This window comes from Musca autumnalis, unplaced genomic scaffold, assembly GCF_047663935.1.
Source record: "Musca autumnalis isolate F117 unplaced genomic scaffold, ASM4766393v1 scaffold_5, whole genome shotgun sequence".
Lineage (NCBI taxonomy): Eukaryota > Metazoa > Arthropoda > Insecta > Diptera > Muscidae > Musca > Musca autumnalis.
The window spans coordinates 139,595,179-139,620,448 of NW_027412088.1; the positions used below are offsets into that span (position 1 = coordinate 139,595,179).

Genomic DNA, 25,270 nt, shown 5'->3' on the forward strand with positions numbered 1-25,270 from the left:
AGAGGCAAACGGGTCTTAATGGAAAAAAAATCAAAACATACTTTTTGGATAATCTACACTGTATCAAGCCTGAATTTCGGTTACGTCTAGCTGGCTGTCTAGTTGCAAGCGGTTGGCTGGTCACAAGTGAGTGGCGGGCTCAAGGCTGGCTGCGATTGCCTTTTATTTGATAATTCTTATTGATATTCCATTCATATTAAAACTATTGAACTAATCACTATGTAATTAGAAAAATTTCTTTTTCAGATCCCCATACCAAAAAAATTAAACAAATATCTTCTTTCCTACTCTCAGGCATGTTCTGCTTCAGGAATTTTTCAGGTAATTAGCAAATAAAAATCGAGTAAACTGTTTTAAACAATGATAAAAAACAATTTTATTATTTTTAAACATCAAATGTTTTCAAGTATCAGAAAAATTATCTTTGTCATTACTGTATGCCTGGACTTTCACTTGTCGTTTGCCCCCAAAACGATTTGAAGAAATTGGATCCAAGTTAATACTGGACGATATTGCCAACTGCCCCAATTGGGCATGCATTAGGGTATCATCGATTAGACGTTTAGCATAAATTCTCTGTTCTACAGTTAGTTTACGATACATTATGGCCCATCCTTCGGCAAAGACATCACATTCGTCTCGATTGCCGGAATTATTTACAACGGTTTTCTCCACATGGTGCAGGGGATCTTGCCTGCTGGTCCGTGGTTCTGCGCTAATATAGGTTTCTTGTCTGCTAGGTGTATCTAATCTGGGGGTATGCGTTTCTGGCCTGGATTGTGGTTTTGGTGATGGAATGTCTGAGGCAGATGGTGTACTATATTTTGGTTTTTTGGCAGCATTTATTACAATGGGTTCGGAATCTTCGGACCTTGTTGGTGATTTTAATAAGGAGGAATGCTGTAAGAAAAGGAGGATAAAACATGATTTTAGGTTTTGACAGTCTTTTTTAAGGAATATGAAAACGTAAAACATTAAATCATTTATTAATTGATTGTTTGTCATATGCTACTTTTGTTAGTCATTGGAGTCACTGTCTTTGAACGACGTCTGACGGTTTTTATTTTATTTATTGCAATAGGTGATTCTATTCAAATAAGGGAGTATGCCGTAGGTCATATTTAGAGATAATTATTACCCTTGTTTGGTTTCTTTTACTATATACATATTTATTTATATTTATACATACATATGTATGTATATGGACAAAAATTTGTAAAAATTGATTTTTAGAAAAAATCAACGATTTTTGGTACATAGATACCAAAAAAAAGTCATTCCAAATATATGTACATTAGGGATATAACTTTTCGCACTTTTTTGCAGATATCGAAAATACCACCACATAGCCGTGTAGAGCATGAAAAACTATTATAAAATAAGGTGTAATTTTTTCTCTATCGCGAAAAAAGTTTCCGCACCAAATGCATTGAAGTTCAGTAATGCATTTTTTAATTTTATCTGTTATAACAACATGTTTGCTTTTCATTAAAATTTTTATTTTTTTGTAATCTAATTAAAAATCATTATCAAAGCGTTCTGGACCAATTTGTTCTCAAATCCGCCATTTCGGAGCATATTAGGAACTTTTGACACTATTGCAATTTTTGGTTTTTCTTTAAAAACTCGTGAATTTTATGTTTATATTTTTTGTACCTATCGGACAAGAGAATATGGTGTCATTTGCAACAAATTCGCGAAAGTTACAGACCGTTTTTAATGACTTTGCCTGTGAGAAATGTATTTTTGTCTATAAATATTTATTCAAACAAAGCAAATTTGAAATTTTAAGTAGAAAAAATACCAAAAGGGTTTTAGTAATTGCGGTCGGTGCTGAAACTATTTTCATCGAATCGATCTTAGAAACGCGTTTTCATTATTAGGACAAAATTCCCCACTTGGTACTGGTGTTGTATTTTTGTAGAAAACAAATAAAATTCTCACAGGCAAGGTCAACAAAAACAGCCTGTAACTTTCGCGAATTCGTTGCAAATGACCCCAAATTCTCTTGTCCGATAGGTACAAAAAATATTAACATAAAATTCAGGAGTTTATAAAGAAAAACCAAAATTTGCAATAGTGTCAAAAGTTCCTAATATGCTCCGAAATGGCGCGATTTGAGATCAAATTGGTCCAGAACGCTTTGATAATGATTTTAAATTAGATTACAAAAAAATAAAAATTTTAATGAAAAGCAAACATGTTGTTATAACATATAAAATTAAAAAATGCATTTCTGAACTTGCATGCATTTGGTGCGGAAACTTTTTTCGCGATAGAGTAAAATTGACACCATATTTCATAATAGTTTTCCATGCTCTACACGGCTATGTGGTGGTATTTTTTTGGTTATAGCCCTAATGTACATATTTTTGTTAATATCCTTGACCGTTGCGCACAAAATATATGACCGTTTTAATTTTAATATTTAGAAAAAATCCTAAAATAATCGTAGCTTGATATAATAAACTGTTATATCTTATTAATGTTAACTGAATTTGTACACTATACGATGATGTCATAATACTCCTAAAATGTTTCAGTAGATTTGCGAAAAATCAAATTTATTACAAAATTGTACTTATTTGCAAATATTTTTGACTTTGAGCGGAGATTGCTGCGATCCTATTCCAAAACCACCTGTTTTTTTTTTTTTGCTTCAAAATGTCAGCATCCTTTTGACGCGGCTAAAGTGAAAATTCCAAAAAATGATACGTAGGAGGCTTAATGTCTGAAGCGTATTCTTTAACTTTCTCTTTGAGCCTTAAGCTGCGCATTGTGTTCTAAAGCTAATAATTGGACAATAATAACAAGCAAAAACGTGTTTGCTTCAGCACATTTTCCCCTATTTTTTACATTAATGAGGTCACAGCTTCCGCACAAATTAAAAAATCCCTCGGTGAGTCGTGCTAAAACAGTTCAGAGTTTGTGTTGATGTACAACAGTTCGCGTGTTACAATACACTAAACATGCGCTTCAACATATGTTAAATATATATTTTTTGTTTCACATACAGAACTCGAACAGAGTTCACATTCAGAAAAGAATTGTTCGTGGACCAGTTTTGCCCAATTTCTGGGGGGAAGTATCTCAAACACAGACTAAATACCAAATTTGGGATACACTTCACTGCCTTTCCCGTTTAATTGCCTCACAATCTAAATCCCCAAAATTTTTTAATATGAGTTCAAACTGTCCCGGTTAATTACTTTTCTATAAGTACCCAATTCGGATATTTACCAGTCAAATATTTTCCCAAAAAGAACATTTATTAATACTTTTCTAAGTTTATTACCCGTAATGGTATATTTCTGAGACAATCGATTTCGATGACTACGTGAATTGTGATGAAAATGTCCAGTGTTATATTATGGTGTTATGATCACAGATGAATAAATTTCTTATTGATTATATAATATAACTTACATTATACTCTTAGACTTGGTTTTATTTTTTGACTTATTGTTTTCTAATTGTTGTCATTTTTTGTAAGGTTGAGATGAGATTTTTGTAACTACCCACATGAGGTAGATATGCGAGATTTTCGTAACTGCCTTTCCCGCATAACTACCCCAATTTTTTGGAATTTTATGAAAGGTAGTTAACCGGGGTGCAGTGTATTTCGGTATGACAATGAGGCTAAAGTCTTCAAAATACCCAAAAATCGGGAGCAGCCGTTCTATGGGGCTACATCCAAACGTGCACCGATATAGCTTATTTCAATATCAAACATTCTAGGTTCTAGGTAAAGTTCTGCACTAATTTATAAAGCTCTATCTTTAATTTCAACGGACAGACATAAATCGACTTAGAATTTTATATTGATCACAAGGCATATCGACCAGGTAGTGGCATCGACATATTTGTAATATGTTATTTCAAAACATTATTTATGTTGTTGGGGAAATTACAACAAAAATATTTTTTTATAGAGAGATCTGACATTTCATATTCAAACAGCTGGATACCACTACCTTGGTAATTGTGCCATGACTGATCAAGAATTTAAGTACAGGGACTGTCACTGAAAATGATGCAACCTGAAATAAAAAATTTAAACGTTGATAACTTGGAAAAGACTTGGGAGTTTTCATCAATTCAAAAAACAATTTTGTAGGCTGAAAAGTTGTCTTTAAGATGGCACTATATACATATGTGTATATTCCGTTTACATTACCGTTAGACAAAAAAATGGACATTGTTAAATTGAGCATTGAAAATGATGCAGCAAAAAAATCGATTAATGTCCAAAATTTTCGATTTTTTAGTAATCGAAACGGTGGAATAATTGGTTCCTTTTTATTTTCAGTAGGGCTGTTATTTGTTCCGATAGAAAAAATGATGTTCCTGACGTAATTGGTTATGTCTAGAGTCTAGACTCTAGAGTACGTACTAGAGTGGTTTTAAAAAATCGATGTCGGATTTTTTTATGCGGCACCCTCCTAAAATTTTTAGTTTTGTTAAAAATTAAGATTGCCAAAGTTTGAGCTCAATCGGAATATGTTAACACGTGCCACTGGGACCTCAAAGTTTCCATTGGCCCTTTATATAGCTAATATTAAAATCTGGCCCGATTTTCAATATTTTTTTGTTTAGTCACTACAAAGAACTGGTAAACTGTTTTCATCGTTTGGACAATAAATGAGTAGAGCGATTTCTTTAAAATTTGTATGGGGCCAAAGGCGAATTTGTATGCGACCAAAGGCGAATTTTCACAAAATCACTCTACTTACCACATTTATTGTCCAATCGATGAAAACAGTTTACCAGTTATTTGTAGTGGCTAAACAAGTAATCCTACAAAAAAATTTGAAAATCGGGTCAGATTTTAATATTAGCTATATAAAGGGCCCATGGAAACTTCGAGGCCCGAGTGGCACGTGTAACATATTCCGATTGAGCTCAAACTTTGGCAATCTTAATTTTTAACAAAACTAAACATTTTAGGAGGTTGCCGCATAAAAAAATCCGACATCGATTTTTTTCCCTTTGAGTTAAAACCAGTCTAGTACGTAAAAACAATTTAATGATATTTGGAAAGTCCTGTCAATTAAAATTGCCCATTTTTTCCGGTAAAATTTTAGTATAACGGAGAAGAAAATTGTTTGCACTTTTCTTTAAAAATAGTTTTTAGAAACATTGTTGATAATGTCTCCATCATGTCTGCTTTTATAAAAACAAAAGTTTCAACACACTTTGTTGCTTTTTAAGCCCAAACAACAATACTCCACGGAGGAGTCCCAAACATAACATATGTTTGGGTCCTGCAAACAACTATGTATACGTTTGGTGCAATCAAATTATATGTTTGGGTGCAAACAAATAAAAACCCAAAAGCCACAAAAAAAAAACAAACACATGCACCAGTGGACGCTTACTGAGAGCAAGGGAGCATAAATTTCAATGTAAAACACATTAAAATGTTTGGGCTTGAAAAGCAACAAAGGGTGTTGAAACATCGGTCACACGTCGAACCAACAACTTTTCGTCTCTTTCTGTGAATATTTTGTTCTCGCGGTTTTCTTTTTTTTTTAAACAGCAGGTCGAGTAATATTGAGTATTTCTGCTATTTACCGTTGAGATTTTCCCAGTTCAGCTCTAACTACCTAACTAATTTTCTTTCGGTAATTTTTGTATGCTGTCCCATAGTCTTAATTCCGAGGGTATATCTCTATTGCACTTGTTTTAATCTGCTTTCTGAGATTATCGATTCTTAATCCTTCCCTAATGCGGGACTTGGATCTTACTTAGCTGGCCCATTACAGAACGTTTGTTCTATAGGCCGAACTAAGAAAAGATCTCCATTTCTCTCTATTTGTTGCTTCGCACTCTGGAATACCGCGCCTTTTCATCTCATCATCCACTTGTTTGCGCCATCTATTCCTTGGCCTGCCAATTCTGCGTGCACCGCCAAGCGGTCCGTAATTATACGTCTTTTTAGCGGGTTCATCATCGCTCATTCTTATGATATGGCCTAGCCAACGCAATCGCTGCATCTCGATACGTTTAACAATATTGATGTCGTTGTATAGCAGATACAGCTCGTGGTTCATGCGACGTCGATATTCACCGTCAACGCAGATTGGTCCGTAGATCTTTCGAAAAATTTTTCTCTCAAACACACCAAGCACTGCCATGTCTGCTTGCGCAAGTACCCAGGCTTCGGAGCCATACATCAGCACGGGTAGTATCAGTGTTTTTAGAGCGTTATTTTTGTTTGACGAGATGTGGCTTTGTTTTTAAACTGCTTACTTAAACCAAAGTAGCATCTGTTGGCCAATACAATTCTTCTTTTTATTTCACAACTGATGTCGTTTGTTGTGTTTACGGAGGTGCCGAGGTAGACGAAGTCTTTTACTACCTCAATATTATAGGAACCAACTTCCACAGTCGGTCCGAGCTCAATGGACGCATTGCGCGTCGACACCATCAACTTGGTCTTCTCACCGTTTACCGCCAGACCCACTTTAGCAGATTCTTTTACTGATCGACCCATGATGTCTATATCATCTGCATAAGCAAGTAACATGTGACTATTGGTGTATTGTGCCACTTCTTTTGACGTTTGCCTCTCGTAAACCCTTTTCTAGCAGGATGTTGAAGAGGTCACACGAAAGGCTGTCTCCTTGTCTGAAACTTCTTTTGGTACCAAACTCTTCGGAGAGGTTCTTTCCTATTTTAAGTGAGGACCTCGTGTCAGTTAAAGTCACTTTTCCAAAGCCGGATGAGCTTTGCGGGGATACCAAATTCAGACATGGCTTGGAATACCTTTGAACGCAGCGGGCTGTCGAAGGCTGCTTTATAATCTACAAATTGGTGGTAGGTGTCGATCTGCATCCCTTGGGTCTTCTCCAGGATTTGCCGCATGTTAAATATCTGGTCAATGGTGGACTTGCCAGGTCTAAAGCCACATTGGTATGGTCCAATTATTTCGTTGACCATTGGCTTTAGTCGTTCGCACAATATCCCTGACACGATCTTGTAGGCAATAGGGAGTAGACTTATGCCCCTATAGTTAGAGCATACAGTCTTATCTCCCTTCTTGTGGACGGGGCACAGGATACTCAGGTTCCAATCGTCGGGTATTCGTTCTTCCTGCCAGATGGTGCTAACGAGCTGATGAATACACCTTATCAGCGTGTCGCCTCCGGTTTTGAACAGCTCGGCTGGTAAGCCATCGGCCTCTGCTGCCTTATTATTCTTCAGCCGATTTATTTCTGTCTTTACCTCATCTTGGCTGGGCGGTATACATTCAATACCATCTTCTGGGATTGGGACTGTGGTATCTTCGTCGTCTTCGCTGCTGTTCGATGGGTTTGTTTTTCTTTTCTTTCGTTTTTTCATAGTAGGCTGTTTTTTCTAGGGGAGGGTTACTAACCCGACGCCCAAACCCAAGGTTTTAACGTTCTTATGGGTGAACGCGCGGCACATGTTAGCTCACTACCTTTAATGGGTGTTAAAGGCAGTTCCCCAGGTGACACCACGGGGAGGTCAGTGTCCACTTGAGATGAAAGAGGGACGAAGATAAATCCTGGGCTTTGCCATGTTAAAACCGGTCAGGACCGTTGCTTGGTATCTTCCATCCCCTACGTCACCCGCGGGACTGTTAAATTAGAACGTCTAATTTCAATAAGTGTGTACAACAGAATGAATACATTTATTTTCAATATTGATTGACATTATACAAAATAGCAAATTTTACTTTGATTATAAAATTACATTAAAAGATTTAAGACTAAAGTAGTAATTGTTGTGAGTATATGTAATGCTTATGCATTACATATACTCTTACACATATTAACATATACAACATCTCCCTTTTACACACAAACAAACAAGTACATTATATTTAATATTAATGATAAAAATAATTATTCTTCAGCAAACCTTTTTGGCTTCCTAGCCTCTCTACCTCTTTTCGTTACATAAGTTTCCTTATTTTCTTTGCTGTGGTTATTTTCCAATGGAACTTCATCCCTATTAATATCACTATGAATAAGATTATCTACCTCGTTAATTTCTGATGTATCATTACATACATTTATTTGCTCTTTCGGTTCTTCAGAAGCTCTCTTTGTTATGTGCTCTTGGCTTCTCCTATACATTGAACCATTCTCATCTAAAACTACAAAAGACCTTGGCTCTTTGCATGTTTCTATAATTTCCCCAGGTTGCCAATAGCTGGATGGTGTTTTCTTAAACATGACCTTATCGCCGTCACCAACTGGCTTCAAGACCTTGGACTTTTTATTGTAGTACTCTGATGTTTTCTTTAAGTTCGTCTCTAGCTTTGCCCTATACTAATTTTTGTCAACTACTTTTGGTTCGTGATGGACTAACATTGATGGAACTTTAGTGCGTAAGGATCTAGACATAAGCAATTCAGAAGGACTAGGCATATTACCTTTTGGCGTTGTTCTATAGTGCAATAAAGCCACATAGGGATCAGAATTACTCTCGGACGATTTCAATAACATTTTCTTTACTGTCTGCACAGACCGTTCTGCTAACCCATTTGACCTTGGTAAAAATGGACTTGACGTAATATGTTCAATTTCCCAGTCGCGACAAAAAATTTTAAATTCCTTTGAACTAAAAGGCGGACCATTGTCAGACATAAATATGTTAGGTATCCCATGCCGTGCAAATATTGATTTTAACTTACTAATCACGTTCCTACTGTTATAACCATTATTTAGGTATTCAACTTCAATATACTTTGAATAATAATCGACAACAAGTATATACATTTTATTCTTGTATTCAAAAAGATCGCATCCCACTTTGTACCATGGGACATCTACAATTTCGTGTGGCAAAATCTCTGGTCTAGTATTCGATTTTTTGTATTTCAAACACACCTCACAATTTGATACAAGATTTTCTATTTCACTATTCATATTGGGCCAATATACAGTCTGGCGCGCAAGATTTTGACACCTTGATACTCCCATATGTCCTTCATGAATCCCCTGCAATACTTTTTTTCGCATATTCTTTGGGATCACAACCTGATTGCCTTTTAATAAAATGTCATTCCGAATTGTTAGTTCATCCCTTATCTTAAAGTAAGGCATAACATCTTGGTCCAAATTTGTTCTACTCTTAGGCCATCCTTCCTTAACATATTTAAATAATTTTAAAAATGTTTCGTCCTTTTTACTTTCTTCCTTCACTACATCCATGTCTGCGAATGAACTCTCTAGAGAAGAATATATAAAATTGCAGTGAAGTGATATTTCCTCATCAAGTTCTGCCATGGCCACATCTCTTAGGGGAGCTCTTGATAGTGTATCCGCTATTTTCAATTCCCTTCCTGGTTTATATCTAACTACGAGATTATAGCATTGTAAACGCAGCATAAAACGTTGAAGTCTTGCTGGAATTTTAAATAGTGGTTTATCAAATAATGTGACTAAGGGCTTATGATCTGTTTCCACTATTACCTTATTCCCATAAATGTATTGATGAAACTTTGTACATCCAAATAAAATAGCGAACAACTCTTTTTCAATTTGTGCATAATTTTGCTGGCAATCAGTTAAAGATGCCGATGCATATGCAATTGGTCTTCTTTCCTGCAAAATTGTAGCACCTAATGCTGCAGGGACGTACGCAGGATTTCATTTCGGGGGGGGCCCAACTTGACAAAAAATCATGAAAATTAAAAATGTTGTGTATCGTTACGTAAACCTATTTTAAAGGGGTTTTAATTGATTTTATGTATATTCAATATTGCCACAAAGAATATACATTCAAAAGAGAGAGAGAGAGATCACAATATTTTAGATACAAGATTGAAATTTGGAACTGATTATAGTATATTAGTCCTTGGATGAACCATATCAGACCACGTTCGGCATAGTCTCCTTACAAATTCTCCAACAGAAATGAAGCAATAACTAAAAAATCTTTCAAATTAATATTGCCCATATAGATGTACGTTTTGGTGTATCCCAGAATTTTCAACCACATTAGCTCTTATTTTGCCATTTTGGGTTCTAAATCCCGCAGCGAATAGCTTTCGAAACATTTTTTCTATTTTCGAGGCTATTAGCATAGTTTTTAAAAATATCGTCAGTAATATGGATTTTGGAAATCATTTTGTTGGGAGAACTTCCATGCAAAAAGTGGTGAAAATAGATCCACGTTCCATTTTTAGGATTTTTTTGTTAGGTTTTCACGATTTGTTTCAAAACAGTAAGTCTTGTCGAAATGGGACTACAGAAAATCGTGTAGCTGTGAAAAATCTTTACAAGATTGGGATTCGTATTTTTTTTACTCGGTTGTACAATTTTTGAGATATATAAGTTTAAGTTGGGAAATTGTAGTCCTGACATTGTTTTATAAGGCGACGATACAGTCAGTGAGTTGTCCAAATTTGAACTTCTATATCTCAGAACTGGTAAAAACTACGAAAATATCATATAAGAACAATATTGTAGATAATTTTCACTGGTACAACATTTTCTTTAGTTCCATTTTGATGGGGCTTGTGGTTTCCCAGCAAAACCGTCAAAAACTAAAAAACCCTAAAAATGCAATTTTTTGTTTTTCGATTTTCTCATCTAAGCTTCTTTCATTTAAAGCTGGCTCAAGAGCACCGTAATATACAATACAAATAACAGTAGATTTTAATACAATACCATATAACGAAAGTTTGAGCATTAATTTCGTTTACGGTTGTTTTCAGCTACAAATTTGTTACTGACAGGAAAAAATTTAGATGGGCACGCTATTTATAGCAGATATTATCATTTTGTAGCGCGACGTTATATTATTTTATTCAAATTATCATTATTACTTAATTATCATTTCGTTAATGATCATAAGCTTTACTATTTTCATTATTGTTTCATTTTAAACTATCGTTAAACTTTGTTACAATGATTTGTTTCACTGTGCAACATTGTTTATTAGTTTTCTATCCACATCAGTTGTACGATCTTTTAATGCTTGTAACGAAAATTCAAAACACATTGAGTGATCGAACAGCCGAAGTATTACAATGTAACAGTTATTGAGTGGGGTTCGATCACTGATTGAGTGTTATGTTTGTGCTTTTGTTTGTTGTCTCTTTTATCCTTTAATATCTTAACGTAAAGAGCTTTTGTTTTGATTGCTGAATTATTGAGTCATAATGTATTTTATTGAGTGATTATTAGTTAAAAGCTTTGTTTGGATCTCTATAAAAGAGCAATGCTGATTTACAAAGAGCCTTGATTCTCTTATAGACAATCCATACGGTAAGAACTAAGTCTTCTTGGAAACACGATAGTGTGGCCGGTTGACTTTTTCTTCCAAAGCTAATAACATAGAATACTTGGCGAAAGCGATAGCAGTCACTTGTATTCATGTTTGAGGCATGTGGAAATAATTGTCACACATGTAAGATGTTTTATCAATAAATAACTTTTATAACGTTTATGTAGAAAACTTTGGTGTTTTATTTGAAACTGGAAGTTGGAAACTATTTTAAATAATCTCACCAAAAACCTGCTACAATTTTATAATGCACAACAATACATTTTTCTACATTATTTTATCCCACTGTTTAGCAACAAGTTAATATAAACTAGGAATACAAAATTTTGATTAAGGCAGTAAAAAAATTTTCTAACTGCTTTTCGAGATATACTCCACGGAAAACCCTTGATATGTCGTACATATTGTCCAATAGACATTTCATTTTATGTACTTCTAATCCGCACAATACTGAATTTGTAAATGTTTTGAATACAAAATGAGTTTAAAGCCTCAAGACCTTTATATTCATTATAGAATTCCAAAACACTGGCATGGCATAAAGAAGGAATTCAGTTTTACTGGAAGTATCTCTAAAAAGAGTATTCAAACAAAAAAAATTTAAATATTTCTTAGACAACTTGATGACAAAGTACATTTTCAGTACAGAACCTTCAGAACAATATAAGTTTTCATTTGAAATTTTAAAAACAAAAATTATTTTAGAGAAAAAATCGTAATAATTTGTTAAAGTAGCTCAAAAATTGTAGTCGACCAAAACATTTCGGGGGGGGGGGGGGGCACGGGCCCCCAGTGCACTCCCCCCCCCCCCCTGCGTACGTCCCTGTAATGCTGATTTCGAAGCATCCACCGATAACACCAAATCTTTCTTGGGATTAAAATAAGTAAGGACTGGAGCTTTCGTAATCTCGTTTTTTAAATCGTTAAACTCTTTTTCATGATGAGCTGACCAATGCCATAAGACGTCATTTCGTAAAAGTTCCCTAAGATGCTTGTTCTTCAACGAAAGATTTTCTATGACGGAACCCATGTAATTAATCATACCCAAAAATCTCTGCAAATCTTTAACATTTTCTGGCCTTGGCATACTAACTATTGCTCTAATCTTTTCGTCATCGGCTCGGACACCTGTATTATCAAAAATATGACCCAAAAACTTTATTTTAAAAATTTGCATTTTGATTCATTAAATCTAAGTCCCACTTTCCTAGCTCTTTCTAACACCATCTCTAAAGTTCTTAAATGTTCTTCTACATTTGATGAATAAATTAAAAAATCGTCAATATATATTACCAACCCGGGAATGTCACCAAATAGTCTTACCATTTCGGCATGAAATATTTCGGGGGCCGCATTAATACCGAAAGGTAATCTTAGGAAACAATAACGTCCAAAAGGTGTATTAAATGCAAATCTAATGGCACCATCCAGAAACCACTTTTGGCATCTAGCGCTGAAAAAATGTTTGCTCCACTAAGTTTTGCTTTACATTCCTCTATATTGGGAAATGGATGCTGTGGTCTCATTATTGCTTTATTTAAATGTCTTGGGTCCAAACAAAGTCTTATAGTGCCATTTTTCTTCCAGCCAAACATTGAATTTGTGGAATTATTTCCAATTTTTTTTTCTTTCTAAGCAGATTTTTCCTGGAGACAAAATTCTCACTAACAACAACAAATTATTGCGAATTTGCATTCTCTCAAAACAAACAAAATCCTCAACTAATAATGTTTTATGTTGATACTCCACAAGCCCCCAAACAACTAAAAAAACAAAACACATTTCGGAGGAAAATAATAAAACTCTCTCACTCATGTTTTTCTCGATATCTCTCTCGAAATTTCTTCTTCTACCATCCTCGGAACAGCAAAAATTCTCCAACTGTTGTTGTTTGTTGTTGGTGACGACACAATTGGATGGATGATGCGACCGGCCAGCTGCTGTTGTTGCTGCGCTGCCTATGTTTGGTGTATCAGGTGTAGTGTTGTGTGAGGACGCTGAACAGCAGAGCCGGACAAACAAAACAAACATGTGTTTTGTACATGTGGTTTGTTGGTGGTATTTAGGGGGTACTTGTGAGCACAATTTATACAATTTAACACGTAAAAGCGCATAATCCACCAGAAATATTTTCTGCCATTAAGTAGCCATAGTCAGAAAAGACTCTGTCTGTTGTCGTCATCTGGCGGTAGCCAACAACAACTAGCACTGATGACATTGATGGCACGGTGTTGTGCTGGGTGCGCGCTTGACGAGCGCATATCGTCAGCCACATTAATCCCGTGTAAGAAGCACAGCTAACCAACCAGCCAGCCCCACCAGTGAGTGAGTGAGCGACACCGTTTAGCAACGGGTATCTTACGTGCGACCATCACGTAAAATTCGCGTCTGAACACGAGCAAGCATTTCATTAGGCTCTCAGAAATTTCAGTATAGTTTTCGACCAACTATTATGAAGCACTGTAGCAGCACTGGCATAGGATGCCCACCAGAAATACATACACAGAAATAATAAAATGGAGCATTGGCATTCAAAACAAAGAGACGAGAGAGAACTTGAGAGTGAAATTTTGATAAAAAACTAACCAAGAGAGAGAACGAGAAGTGTGCAAAAAAAGTTTGTTGTTGTGTATTAAAATGGTTTGAGTATGGGGCAGCGATGCTCGCCCTCTTACACAAAAGTGGAAACAAACCACACGTATTCTCTTTTTATTTTTGATTTGTCATTGTTTAGCAATGGAAAGAGTGTCTTACCACTACTAATACACCAACTTTTCTGAGCATCAATGGTATGGGGGAATGCTTTTGTTTTGATTTTTTTTTCAAACAACGCCATATGATGTAGTGGTTATTCACCTCCCTTGCCAAACCGCTTTCTACGACCCCCTTCATCATTTAAAACATAAATGAATTTTGTGAACACTTTTTGATAGAAATGCCCATGTGTTGTGTGTTCCAACCCACAATTGGTGTCGTTTTGTGGGTGCTTTATTTGGGGTCGATTCACAAAAGGAATATTGTTGGGAGAATGAGTGGTTTTTTCGTTTCAATTGTAAACCCTACTGAACCCCAAACAAATCTGTATGTTGGGGTCCTTGTTTATATTTTATTATTACATTGTAATTATGCTGCAAATGGTTTAGATTGATTTGGTTATTGTCGATAAGTGGGGATGGAAGTGGTCTACAGTTATTTGTACATACAGTTAGTCAACTTAATAATTGCAAAACCAAAATTATTACAAAATTATAAATAAAACACCATTTTATTAGTATAAATAAATATCATTATTAATATTTTTGTTAACAGAACAATTCTTACACATGTTTTTTAATAAAATAAAACAAAAAAGTACCAAAATTTCACTAAAAATTTTCTTAAAATTGACAAAAATGAGAATAACTCATTATTTGTACTGTCAACTAAAGAATTGCAAAATTCACAATTTTTCAAACTTTCGCGGTATTTTTGGAAAAGTTGGTTCTAATATTTCGTATACCCACCTTGGACATCAATAACAGCTCGTAAACGACTCTGAATTTAATAAAAAAGTTTCGGAATGTCATATTCCAATGGCATTTGTTGTCAATCGTATTTAATGCATTTTATTTAGTCCCTTAGATTAGTGGGCGACCTATTCCCGACTTTTTTTCTTCCGGTGTACCCATGAATTTTCGACGGGGTTAATATTTAGACTTCGGAACGGAGTGTCAATGACATTGGTACAGTTGTATAACAACCAAGTCCTACATAAATTAGATTTAGGCTTAGGGTCGTTGTCTTGGTATTGCTTATATTGCGATTTGTTTGAATTTTCAGAGCCAACAGGCCTAAATTTCTTGACGCTGTTGGTCAAATCATTTTTTAATAAACCTTCTCTGTCATTATTTTCTCCTAAATCTGGATGTTACCAACGTCACTGCTTGGTATACAACCCATACCATAACTGAAAGATTCCCGAACTTTACGGTATGTATTATTTTTTTTGTTTTCCATGGCTTTAGGCGGTTTTCGCAATACTTTTTGAGTTCCATCGTGATAGTACAACATAATTTTAGTCTCATCAGAAAATATAACGTCATCCCAATACCAAAGATGGGGTGAAAAGTTGTCAGTAACAAGTCTGAATAGTTTTTATATACTGTGCTGGGAGGGCGATGGTTTTTACCTAGTCACTCGTGATAAAACCTTGTTATTATGTAGCACTTTTCTGACTTTTCCATGTGACACACTTACTCCAAAATCGTTTTTAAATAAAAAAACAATTTTCTGGTGCTGCTTTGGGGTCCTACGTCAATTTCATCAATCATTCTCCTGTCAATTCGTGGGATTACTATTTTGGGCCTGCCATGTAACGTCTTCAGGTTGAGCCTGGATTCTTTCTCGGTGCGGTATATTATGTTGTATACACTTCTCAGCTTATGAAAGGTGACTTTAAGGATTTCTCTTTTGGATTTACCATTATTATAATTGTAATAGACCAAATGTAGCATATTTTCCGAAACCGTTTACCTGGCTTTCTCTTTTTCTGATTATACCGTCTATGTTACACACACAAAAATTAATTTATGATCAAAAATTATGCAACTACTTGTCCACATACCATAAAAATAAAAAAAAAAATCCTTAAATGGAAAAAATCGCGGGGAAAATCCCACGATTTTATTGCACATTCATTCATTTTGCAATTATTTAGTTGACACCACAAAAACCAGGTACCTACACTTTTTGCCCGCTGTTTTTGTTATTTCCGACCAATTTCTGAATTTGTTGGCTTGATGTTGTCATTAACAAGTAAATCAACAGATATTTACAAAAAGTCCAACAATATTGAAAGAATTTCTTGTAGTAATTCCTTATTAAACATCTAAATTTTAAAAATTTATCGTTTGCAATAATATAGTTGACTAACTGTATGTCGACAAGTTAGCAATGACGACAACAACTTCGCCGCCCCATTGCACCCACCCAGAAGAAGTGTGCGAACGAGTGCAAATTAAAGGTTTATTCCTGCAGTTTGATTTCTCGATACTTCAACACCGAACAAAACAATAAATTGTTGGGTGCCAAAAGTACAGATTGTCACAGGATTAGAATTTCAAAGGCTTATTTTGATGTCAATGAATTGTAGTTGAATTTTCATTTACAGTGAGTCCCAGTCAAAAGTATCCACTTGCGTTTTTCATTAATTGGAAATGCGATTGCTAAGAATTAGTTAATGAAACTGATTTCATACTTTTTTATATTTTTACATTAGTGTCTTAACTTAATATTAATAAAATAAAATTAGCAAAACTCAGGTAAATTTAGATAAACAATAAAAATTGTTAAGCAACATCGATTTCTACCTCACAGCGAAAAGTATCCACACTAAACGTTTTAATAAAAAAAAAAGGATATCTCATGTGTTTAGTACTTGGTATGATATCCTTTACAGCTTTATGGCTTTTTGGCATAGATTTAACTAAATTTTCGGTACACGAAATCTACAATTTTCCCCATTATTTTTGCAAGAAATTTGTTGGGTTCCTATGCTTTGATGTTATGACTTCTTATATGTGTCTCCAAAAGACTCCATAAATTTTCAAATTCAAATCCGGGGATTGGGATGGTGTTTGAATGACTTTTGGACAGTTGAATAGCAATCATACTCGGACAATGTGCGATTTGTGCTCAGTCAGGGTCATTATCATAATAAAAATTAAAATGTTCCCAATCACTTTTTTTCAGCGCTACATTTTAAATTGTCCCTCAGAATGTTTAAATAGCACATGTTATCCACAACTCATTCGATTAAGACAAGATTCCCTACACCGGAAGCACTCACACAACTCCATACCATAACAGACCCTCCTCATGTTTTAAGTTGGAATTGAGGTGTTTAGAGTCCAAGGCCGTATTTGCCCTAAGCCATACCTTACTTGGTCCATCCGACCCAAACAGGTTAAATTTGCTTTCATCTGCAAAAATTACAGTCTTCCAAAACTGAAAATCTTTTTTTTGTGTTTCTGAACGATTTCCAATCGAATTGGGATTTATGAGTGGCTTTTTCGGTGCAAAAATGCCATAAAGACCATATTTACACAAACTTTTACTAATGGTTTCTGGGTTACACTTTTTGTTACGATATATTTTCGCGATCTCAGCAAGTTAAGTGCACTAAGTTTTGTGTTATCGGCCACCTATTGACGCAACAACTTTTCGCCTCTTTCAGTGAAAAATGTTTTCTCGCTGTTTTTCGACTTGTAGCATATCCTATTTTCGGTTTTATGCGTTAATATGATTTCCTGAACAGCAGATCGAGTAATATTGAGTATTTCTGATTTTTTCCGTTGAGATTTCAGCATGATTAATAACTTATTTTATTTCGGCAATCGTTCTACGGCGTCCCATGCACTATAGGTAATTTGCCCTGTTTTTGAGACAAAAATTAATAACAGCGGAATTAAAGGATTTTTTAACTTTCTAAATTATTTATATGTAAAAGTGAGATAAAACAAAGATTTTTACAGATAAATTCGGATATAAGGAACAACGGTTATAAGCAACTACGTATATAACGAACAAAGCTATTTTTTCCAATGCAATTTTCATTAGTTTTCTTATACACAACAAACTGATGAAAACGATCACGGTGGTAAGTAACACATATTTTGTCCCCGCGAGTAGATTTTCCAACGAATTGTTACTACAGACGAGTTTAGTACTCCTTTAAACCGTATCAATAATTAATATGTAATAGAGAGATAAAATAAAGCTTACTACTGCCGCACCGTTTATAGAAAACCACGGATATACCGAACAATTTGTCGCCATTACTTATTTTACATGCAATGAAATTGTAAACAACAATATTTTTTACATTTATTATTTATTTCCTCAAACCAAACATCCACAATTTTAAGACTTTTTTATTGAGAAGTAACCTCATAAAATCTCATGAATATCAAAAAACGGGCAAAATCGGGTTTTGAAACCTAGTAATACCAATGCAGAAGACTTTCAGTAATGTGTTCTAGATGGCAAAATCACGGCCAAACACGGCCAATTCAGTATAAGTCTATATGGATTTTAAGAAAAATAAAATATTTATTTCTGACTTTTTGTGTTTTTTGGTCGCTACCCAAAATATTTAAGCTATATTATATATGAAATAAATTCCTCTCGCAATTGCCAATCTATTCCATTTTACATATACATATTTATATTTGGCTTATTTTTTCGCGGTTTTAAGTACATTAAAATATATCTTACAATATATATTTTTTTAGTTCTTCTTCGAAATTCTCACTTTAACTGCAATTTAAACCGCGATAATGACGCTATTTTGAAAAATGTCATTCATATTAATAAATTCTGGCATGTTCTTTTTTCAATGCCAACTAAAAAATTATTATTATTAAAAGTTGCAAAATCGACTTTTTGCCTCAAAAACAGGGCAAATTACCTATAGTGCCATGGTGTTAATCCCAAAAAATCTATGTATCTCTCAACTGGCAAACTTATGCGGAATGTGTAGAAACAACTGTTGCAATATGTATTGTGCTTGTATTTTCACCCAAAGAATAACTCTTAACCGCTTTAAAATTTTAAGTACATAATACCAGGTGGATACTGTGAGGTAGAAATCGATGTTCTTTAACAATTTTTATTTATTATCTAAATTTACCTGAATTTTGGTAAGGTGAGGTCATAGACTAATGAAGACATAGACGTCGGATCACTCAATTTTTCCGCGGTCAAGCCACTCAAACCCGAAAACTCAAAAAAGTTCGAAGACAATTTTTTTTGGAAAAATGACAATATTTTCTTGGATATTTTTATCTGAGGATATAGTTCCCATCAAAGACTAACCCCAAATTGTCTTTTGCCAGAACAAAATATTAACTTGTATTTTTTGGCATTTTATTTTGAGTTTCTTTTTCAACACACTCAATTCGAACATACTCGGTGAGAGCATTCCTTCGTCTATCTTTTCATTAGTCTATGGTGAGGTGCATATTTTCAAATTCAAAAGTGTGCAGACGCAATGGCTTTCACACAGTCGAGGAAGCTGTGGATTTCCTAAGCAATACCCTCCTGATTTTCTATGATAATTGGACACGCGAAGAAAGAAATCCCAACCGGTTTGGTGGAGTAAACAGTAAGTAAACAAATCTTTGTAAAGTAGTTAGGCGTAAAAAAATGAAATCAAGAAAGTTTAAGGGAGCTCTTGGGTTAGTTTTAGTGAGTCTATAGAGGGAGTTAAAAAAGCGGTTAGGTTTCGCATTGTTTTATGCCAAAAACCAATGGGTCTATCTTGTATTGCCACTAAACTTGAGTTGCGTTGTCAGTTGTCTGCACGACTGAGACGAAATGTTGTACCATTAATGTCAACTCAACTGGGTGGTCGATAAACATGTTATCGATCAGTGTTTTTTCAAACTTGTGACCTCTATTCGTCAAAAAAACATTTTAAAAATAATTGCGCTTTGGATAACTCTTTTGTGTGTTCTGGACAATATTTTAATATTTTGGCTGAGTTTTCGAGCAAATTTGGAAAACAACCAAGATTGGAATATAACCTGCCCATTGAATCTTCGGATCATTAAGTTTTATTTGCTGTCCCAAAAAATTATAAGTTCGGTGGAATTATTTTTTTAATGAAGAAAATGTACATGACATTGCATCTATTAGAAGAAATTTGAGGGACAAGTCGAATCCATTGGAATTGCCATCTGCACTGTAATGGTTACTTTACACGATATGTATTTTGCATATGAGTTGTCACTTCTCCCATATAAAATGTATATGCAAAGTGACAACTCATATGTAAACAAGTGAGCAAAGGCTATAGTCGGGACGGGGCCGACCATGTGATACCCTACACCACTACCCCTGTGCATAAGGTTTTCACTGGTAAACATTTCTTTTAGGGAATATAATCCGACTACCACCATAAATAATATGCCTCTTTCTCTCTGGGACCCCCATAAGCAATCAAACTTTCGTGACCATCCGATCAAAATTACGACCTGTAGCTTGGTTGCAAAAAATGGAAGAATTGGATGCATTACCGACTATTGTGGTATCTCCCTTGTTTGACCACCTTCGCCAACCTGCTTTACGCCAATGTAATGGTAATATTTTCTTCTTCCATTGACAGGTTTTGCCGTTGGAATACCCCTACTAAAAGCCAATATATTCACAAAGAATAAAACTTTGAATTTGTCTCCAAATGAGTTTTTGCTCATTCCGACTCCTATATATTATCCGACCATCATTAAAATCAGTAGGCTTCTTCCTCTGTTAGACCCCCATTAACCCCTAAAATTTCGTGACGATCCGATCAAAATTGCAACCTGTGGCGTGATTACAAAATAATCGGAAAATGGGATGCATTATCGACCATTGTCATATCTCTGCTATTTGACCACCTACGACAACCTTATTTACATAGCTGGAAAGGTGATATTTTCTACTTTCCTTGCCAGGTTTTGCTTTTTATATACCTCTTAAAGAAACAGATATATTGGCTTTGAAATAAAACGTTGACCTTTCTCTAAATAAGTGTTTGCCCATTCCGACCCCTGAATATTATCCGACCATCATCAAAATCAATAGGCTTCTTTCCCTTTGGGACCCCCATTAACCCCCAAAATTTCGTGACGATCCGATCAAAGTTGCGACCTGTAGCGTGATTACAAAAAAATCGGAAAATGGGGTGCATTATCGACTACTGCCATATCTCTGCTATTTGACCACCTACGACAACCTACTTTACATCGTTGTAAAGGCGATTTTTTCTACTTTCCTGGCCAGGTTTTGCTTTTGATATACCTCTTAAAGAAACAGAGATATTGGCTTTGAAATAAAATGTTGACTTTTCTCCAAATAAGTGTTTGCCCATTCCGACCTCTAAATATTATCGGACCATCACCAAAATCAATAAGCTTCTTCATCTGTGAGATCCCCATTAACCCTCCAATTTTCGTGACGATCCGATCAAAATTGCGACCTGTATCGTGATTTTCAAAAAAATAGAAAAATGGGATGTATTACCGACTATTGCGATATCTCCGTTATTTGGTTACCTACGCCGACCTAGTTTGCATCATTGTAAAGACGGGATCTTCTACTTTCATAGTCAGGCTTTGCTTTTGGAAAATTTGCAACCAAAGCTGTGATATTCGTCAATATAATTAAAATCGCAAAAATTAAAATTGGGGTTTTATTTGCTACTATTGTGATATCTTCGTTGTTTGATCATCTACGAGCACCAACTTTACGTCATTAGAAAGGTGATATTTTCTACTTTCATTGTCAGGTTTTGCTTTTGGTATACCCCATATAGAAGGTGAGATATTCGCTTTGAAAAAAAACCTTGTCTTTTTATCCACCTAAGTTTTTTGCCCTTTCCGACCCCTAAATATTATCCGACCATCACCAAAATCAATAGGCTTCTTCCCCTCCGGGACCCCCATCAACATCCAAAATTTCGTGACGATCCGATCAAAATTGCGACCTGTAGCGTGATTACAAGGTTTAGATGGACAGACGGACAGACGGACAGACGGACGGACGGACGGACTGACGGACGGACACACATAGCCAGATCGACTCAGCTCGTCGAGACATTCATTTTGGTATATATAAGTATGGGTCTACGACCATTATTTCGATGCGTTACAAACTTTTTGGCCAAAACCAACTTATAATACCCTCCCCACATAGTGGTGTAGGGTATAAAAACATATCGTGTAAAGTACCCATAAGCTGATGATCATGTGGAAAGATCTGTATAATCAGTAAATTATTTCAGGTTTAAGGCGTATTTTCGATTGCCAAAGGATGCCGTAGTTTACGTTGTGGAAACGTTAAAGGATGACTTCAAAGTAAGTTACAGATCAACAGCTATACCCCCACTTTTAAAAGTATGCGCAGTGTTGCGATTCTTGGAGGACGGAAGTTTCCAAAAGTCCCATGACAATGATTTCAACAATTGCATGGCTCAATCTACATTGTCGAGAGTATTGAAGGAAGTTGTCCACTTGATAGAGGACAAATTGTGCCAAAATTGGATCGTTTCGAAGTTGACAGAGGAGGAAAAAAGGCAAAATAAAAACCATTTTTATTCAAAAACGAAATTCCCTGGTGTAGTTGGCTATATAGATTGAGGATGTTCGTCATTTGTACTTAAACTGAACCTACTGTATTTGTCACCAAATTCATTTGCAAAAAATTTGCAAACCTCCAAAGGCGATAAATTCACTTTTTGTCGTTGAAGTTTATTTTATTTTGAGGCATTTTCTTTTTCAACTTTGCTTTAAAGTGAATCCAGACTCTGCCACTCTTCAGGTGTTCGTGTTGGAGGTTCATGGCTGTTTAAACTGTCCGAAATGGACCTCCACGCTTCATCCGCTGTGGCTTTGGTTTCACCAAAACTCCCGAACTCCTCGGGCTATGTTTGGATTTTCACTCAATTTATCAATTAATATTTCGAACTGCTGCTTTGTCGTTATTTTCACCATATTGATACACAAAATTAATTAATGATGCAAAGAATCAATAATTGTTAACAAAATGTTTATTTTTCCTTCTATTTTACTTCTTGTTTCTTCGAAAATTTTCACTGCAACTGAAAATTGGTGGTTGCTGAAAAACAGCCGCTTCGTCAACTGAGATTCGCAACTTCAGTTGAGAGTTACCAAACGTGGATCAATTTTGACAACCGGCAACGCCACTCAACGATAATTGTTATCGATGATCGACCCCCAAATTAAATAACTTATTGTCTTTTTAATAGTGCAATGTCACTCCGTTACTGTCCACCAATAGATGGCGGACAGTGTTCTGTCGTTACTTACATCCTTTGCTTCGTCGCTAATTTGAAACTTAAGCATTCTGCAGCAGATATGTCGTTTTAAATTTGATATTTGTCCAATGTCGTATCTCACGACTGTATTACAACTGCGACAGCATAGAAAGCCAGGTAAGACTGTTCCATCTGATTTTAAAATATCACCTAATATTTTCCACACAAAACTTCGACCTTTCCGTTGATTTGAAACAGTGTATTTTCCACTTGCAACACCTTCGGTTACACTCTCTTTATTTTCCTCCATTTACACAAAGAGTTATTCACAGAAATTTAAAATGCGCTTAATTGAACGAACACACTTGATCAGTCAATGATTCGGAACAAACTGGCATGGAAGTGAAAACGTTCATATATGCATATGTTCATCATCAACGATTCATATGTTCAACCATCCCTTGTCATTGAACAAATAACACCATAACAAAACGTTCATTTCTGAGTACGCATGAATGTTCTATTCGAACCGATTCGCAACATCAAACAAAACGATGCCATGAACAAAAGTCGAGACAGTCAACATGTATGATTGATTACATTTGGTGTGTTCGTTTACTCAAAATTTGTACAAATTGTTACTGGATGTTGTTCGTTTACTATACAGTACAATGCAAAAGACCTTAGTCGTTTATAAGAAGTTACTGGACTTGTATAAATTATTGAGTAAACGAACACACCTATTATCTAAATTGGTATCAGAGGTTTTGTTTTGGTGTGTTGCAAAATCATTGTATGAGTTACATAATTACTTACATCTCAAAGAATGCAATCACTGGAATTCGGAAAGTACACTTAGGTAATACATTAAATTACATCAGCGTTATTTATATTTATAGAGAAATGTTGGCAATTTTTTAGCTGTTTCAATGATTTCCATTAGAATAATTTTGTTTAACAATTTACATCTTTAGGTATGTTCGATAACCCAAAAAATTTTACAAATTTTTACAGAATGCTGTACGATAACAAAATTGTTCAGTAAAAAATAACTCAAAGAACTTGCAAGTTGCGAAGTTATCAAACAGAACTTGTTTGTGCACGTACATTTGCACAGTGAGTTACAGTCAACAGTATCCACTTCAGTTTCTTTCATTAAAACTGCGATTGCTAAGAGTAAATTAATGAAAATTATTTTGTTGTTATTTATATTTTTAGATTAGTGTCTTAATTTAAAATTAATAAAATAAAATTAGCAAAATACTGGTAAATTTAGATAAAAAAATATTTGTTAAACAACTTCGATTTCTACCTCATAGTGAAAAGTGCCACACTGAAAGTTTTATTAAACAAAAAGAATTTCTGTTTAGTACTTAGTATGATATTTTTTCGCAAAAATTTATCTAAATTTTCGTTGCATGCAATCTGAATTTTCCCCATTCTTCTCGCAAGGTATTTCAGGGTTTCTACACTTGAAATGTTATGACTTCTTATATTTGCCTTCAAAATACTCCATAAATGTTCTATAGGATTCAAATCTGTGGTGTTTGAATCACTTTTGGACAGTTGTATAGCATCCATTCTATCAATGTGTGATTTGCGCATAGATAGGGTCATTACATTGATAAAATTGGAATGTTGTTCCCAATACCTTTTTTCAGAGCCACATTTCAAATTATCCCTCAGAATGTTTAAATAACACTTTTTATCCATAATTCCTTCGATTAAGACAAGATTCCCTATACCGGAAGCACTCACACAAACCCATACCCTAACAGACCTCCATGTTTTACGGTTGGAATTGTGTGTTTAGGGTCCAACGCCGTATTTGCCCTACGCCATACCGAACATGGTCCACCCCACCCAAACAGGTTAAATTTGCAAAAATAGATGTCTTCCAAAACTGAAAATTCTTTTTTGTGGTTCTGAACGAGTTCCAATCGAATTTTGCAGTTTTTAGTGTATACGAATGGCTTTTTCAATGCAACTCTGCCATGAACACTATGCTTACACAAGATTCTCCTAATGGTTTCTGGGTTACACTTTTTGTTAAGATATTTCTCCGCGATCTCAGCTATCGGCCACTTGTCGAAGCAACTACGTTTCGTCTCTTTTCAGTTCAAACGATTTTCTTTCGGTGATGGTAGCATGGTCTACAGTGGTCTTTATTTAAAAAAATTGATCTCTCAACTGGTAAACTTATGCGGAATG

General features: G+C 35.1%; 2 protein-coding genes across 4 annotated transcripts in view; one reads left to right on the forward strand and one right to left on the reverse strand.

Annotated features, from left to right (window-relative positions):
• Positions 1-25,270, forward strand: part of mam (neurogenic protein mastermind) — a 586,128-nt gene that overhangs the window by 202,134 nt on the left and 358,724 nt on the right. The window lies entirely within an intron of this gene.
• On the reverse strand, positions 403-23,425 carry LOC141386767 (uncharacterized). The gene is made up of 2 exons (XM_073955684.1): positions 23,112-23,425; positions 403-900 (listed from the first exon to the last, which is right to left on the reverse strand). The coding sequence occupies exons 1-2, from the start codon at positions 23,367-23,369 to the stop codon at positions 403-405; spliced, it is 756 nt and encodes a 251-aa protein (XP_073811785.1). The 5' UTR covers positions 23,370-23,425.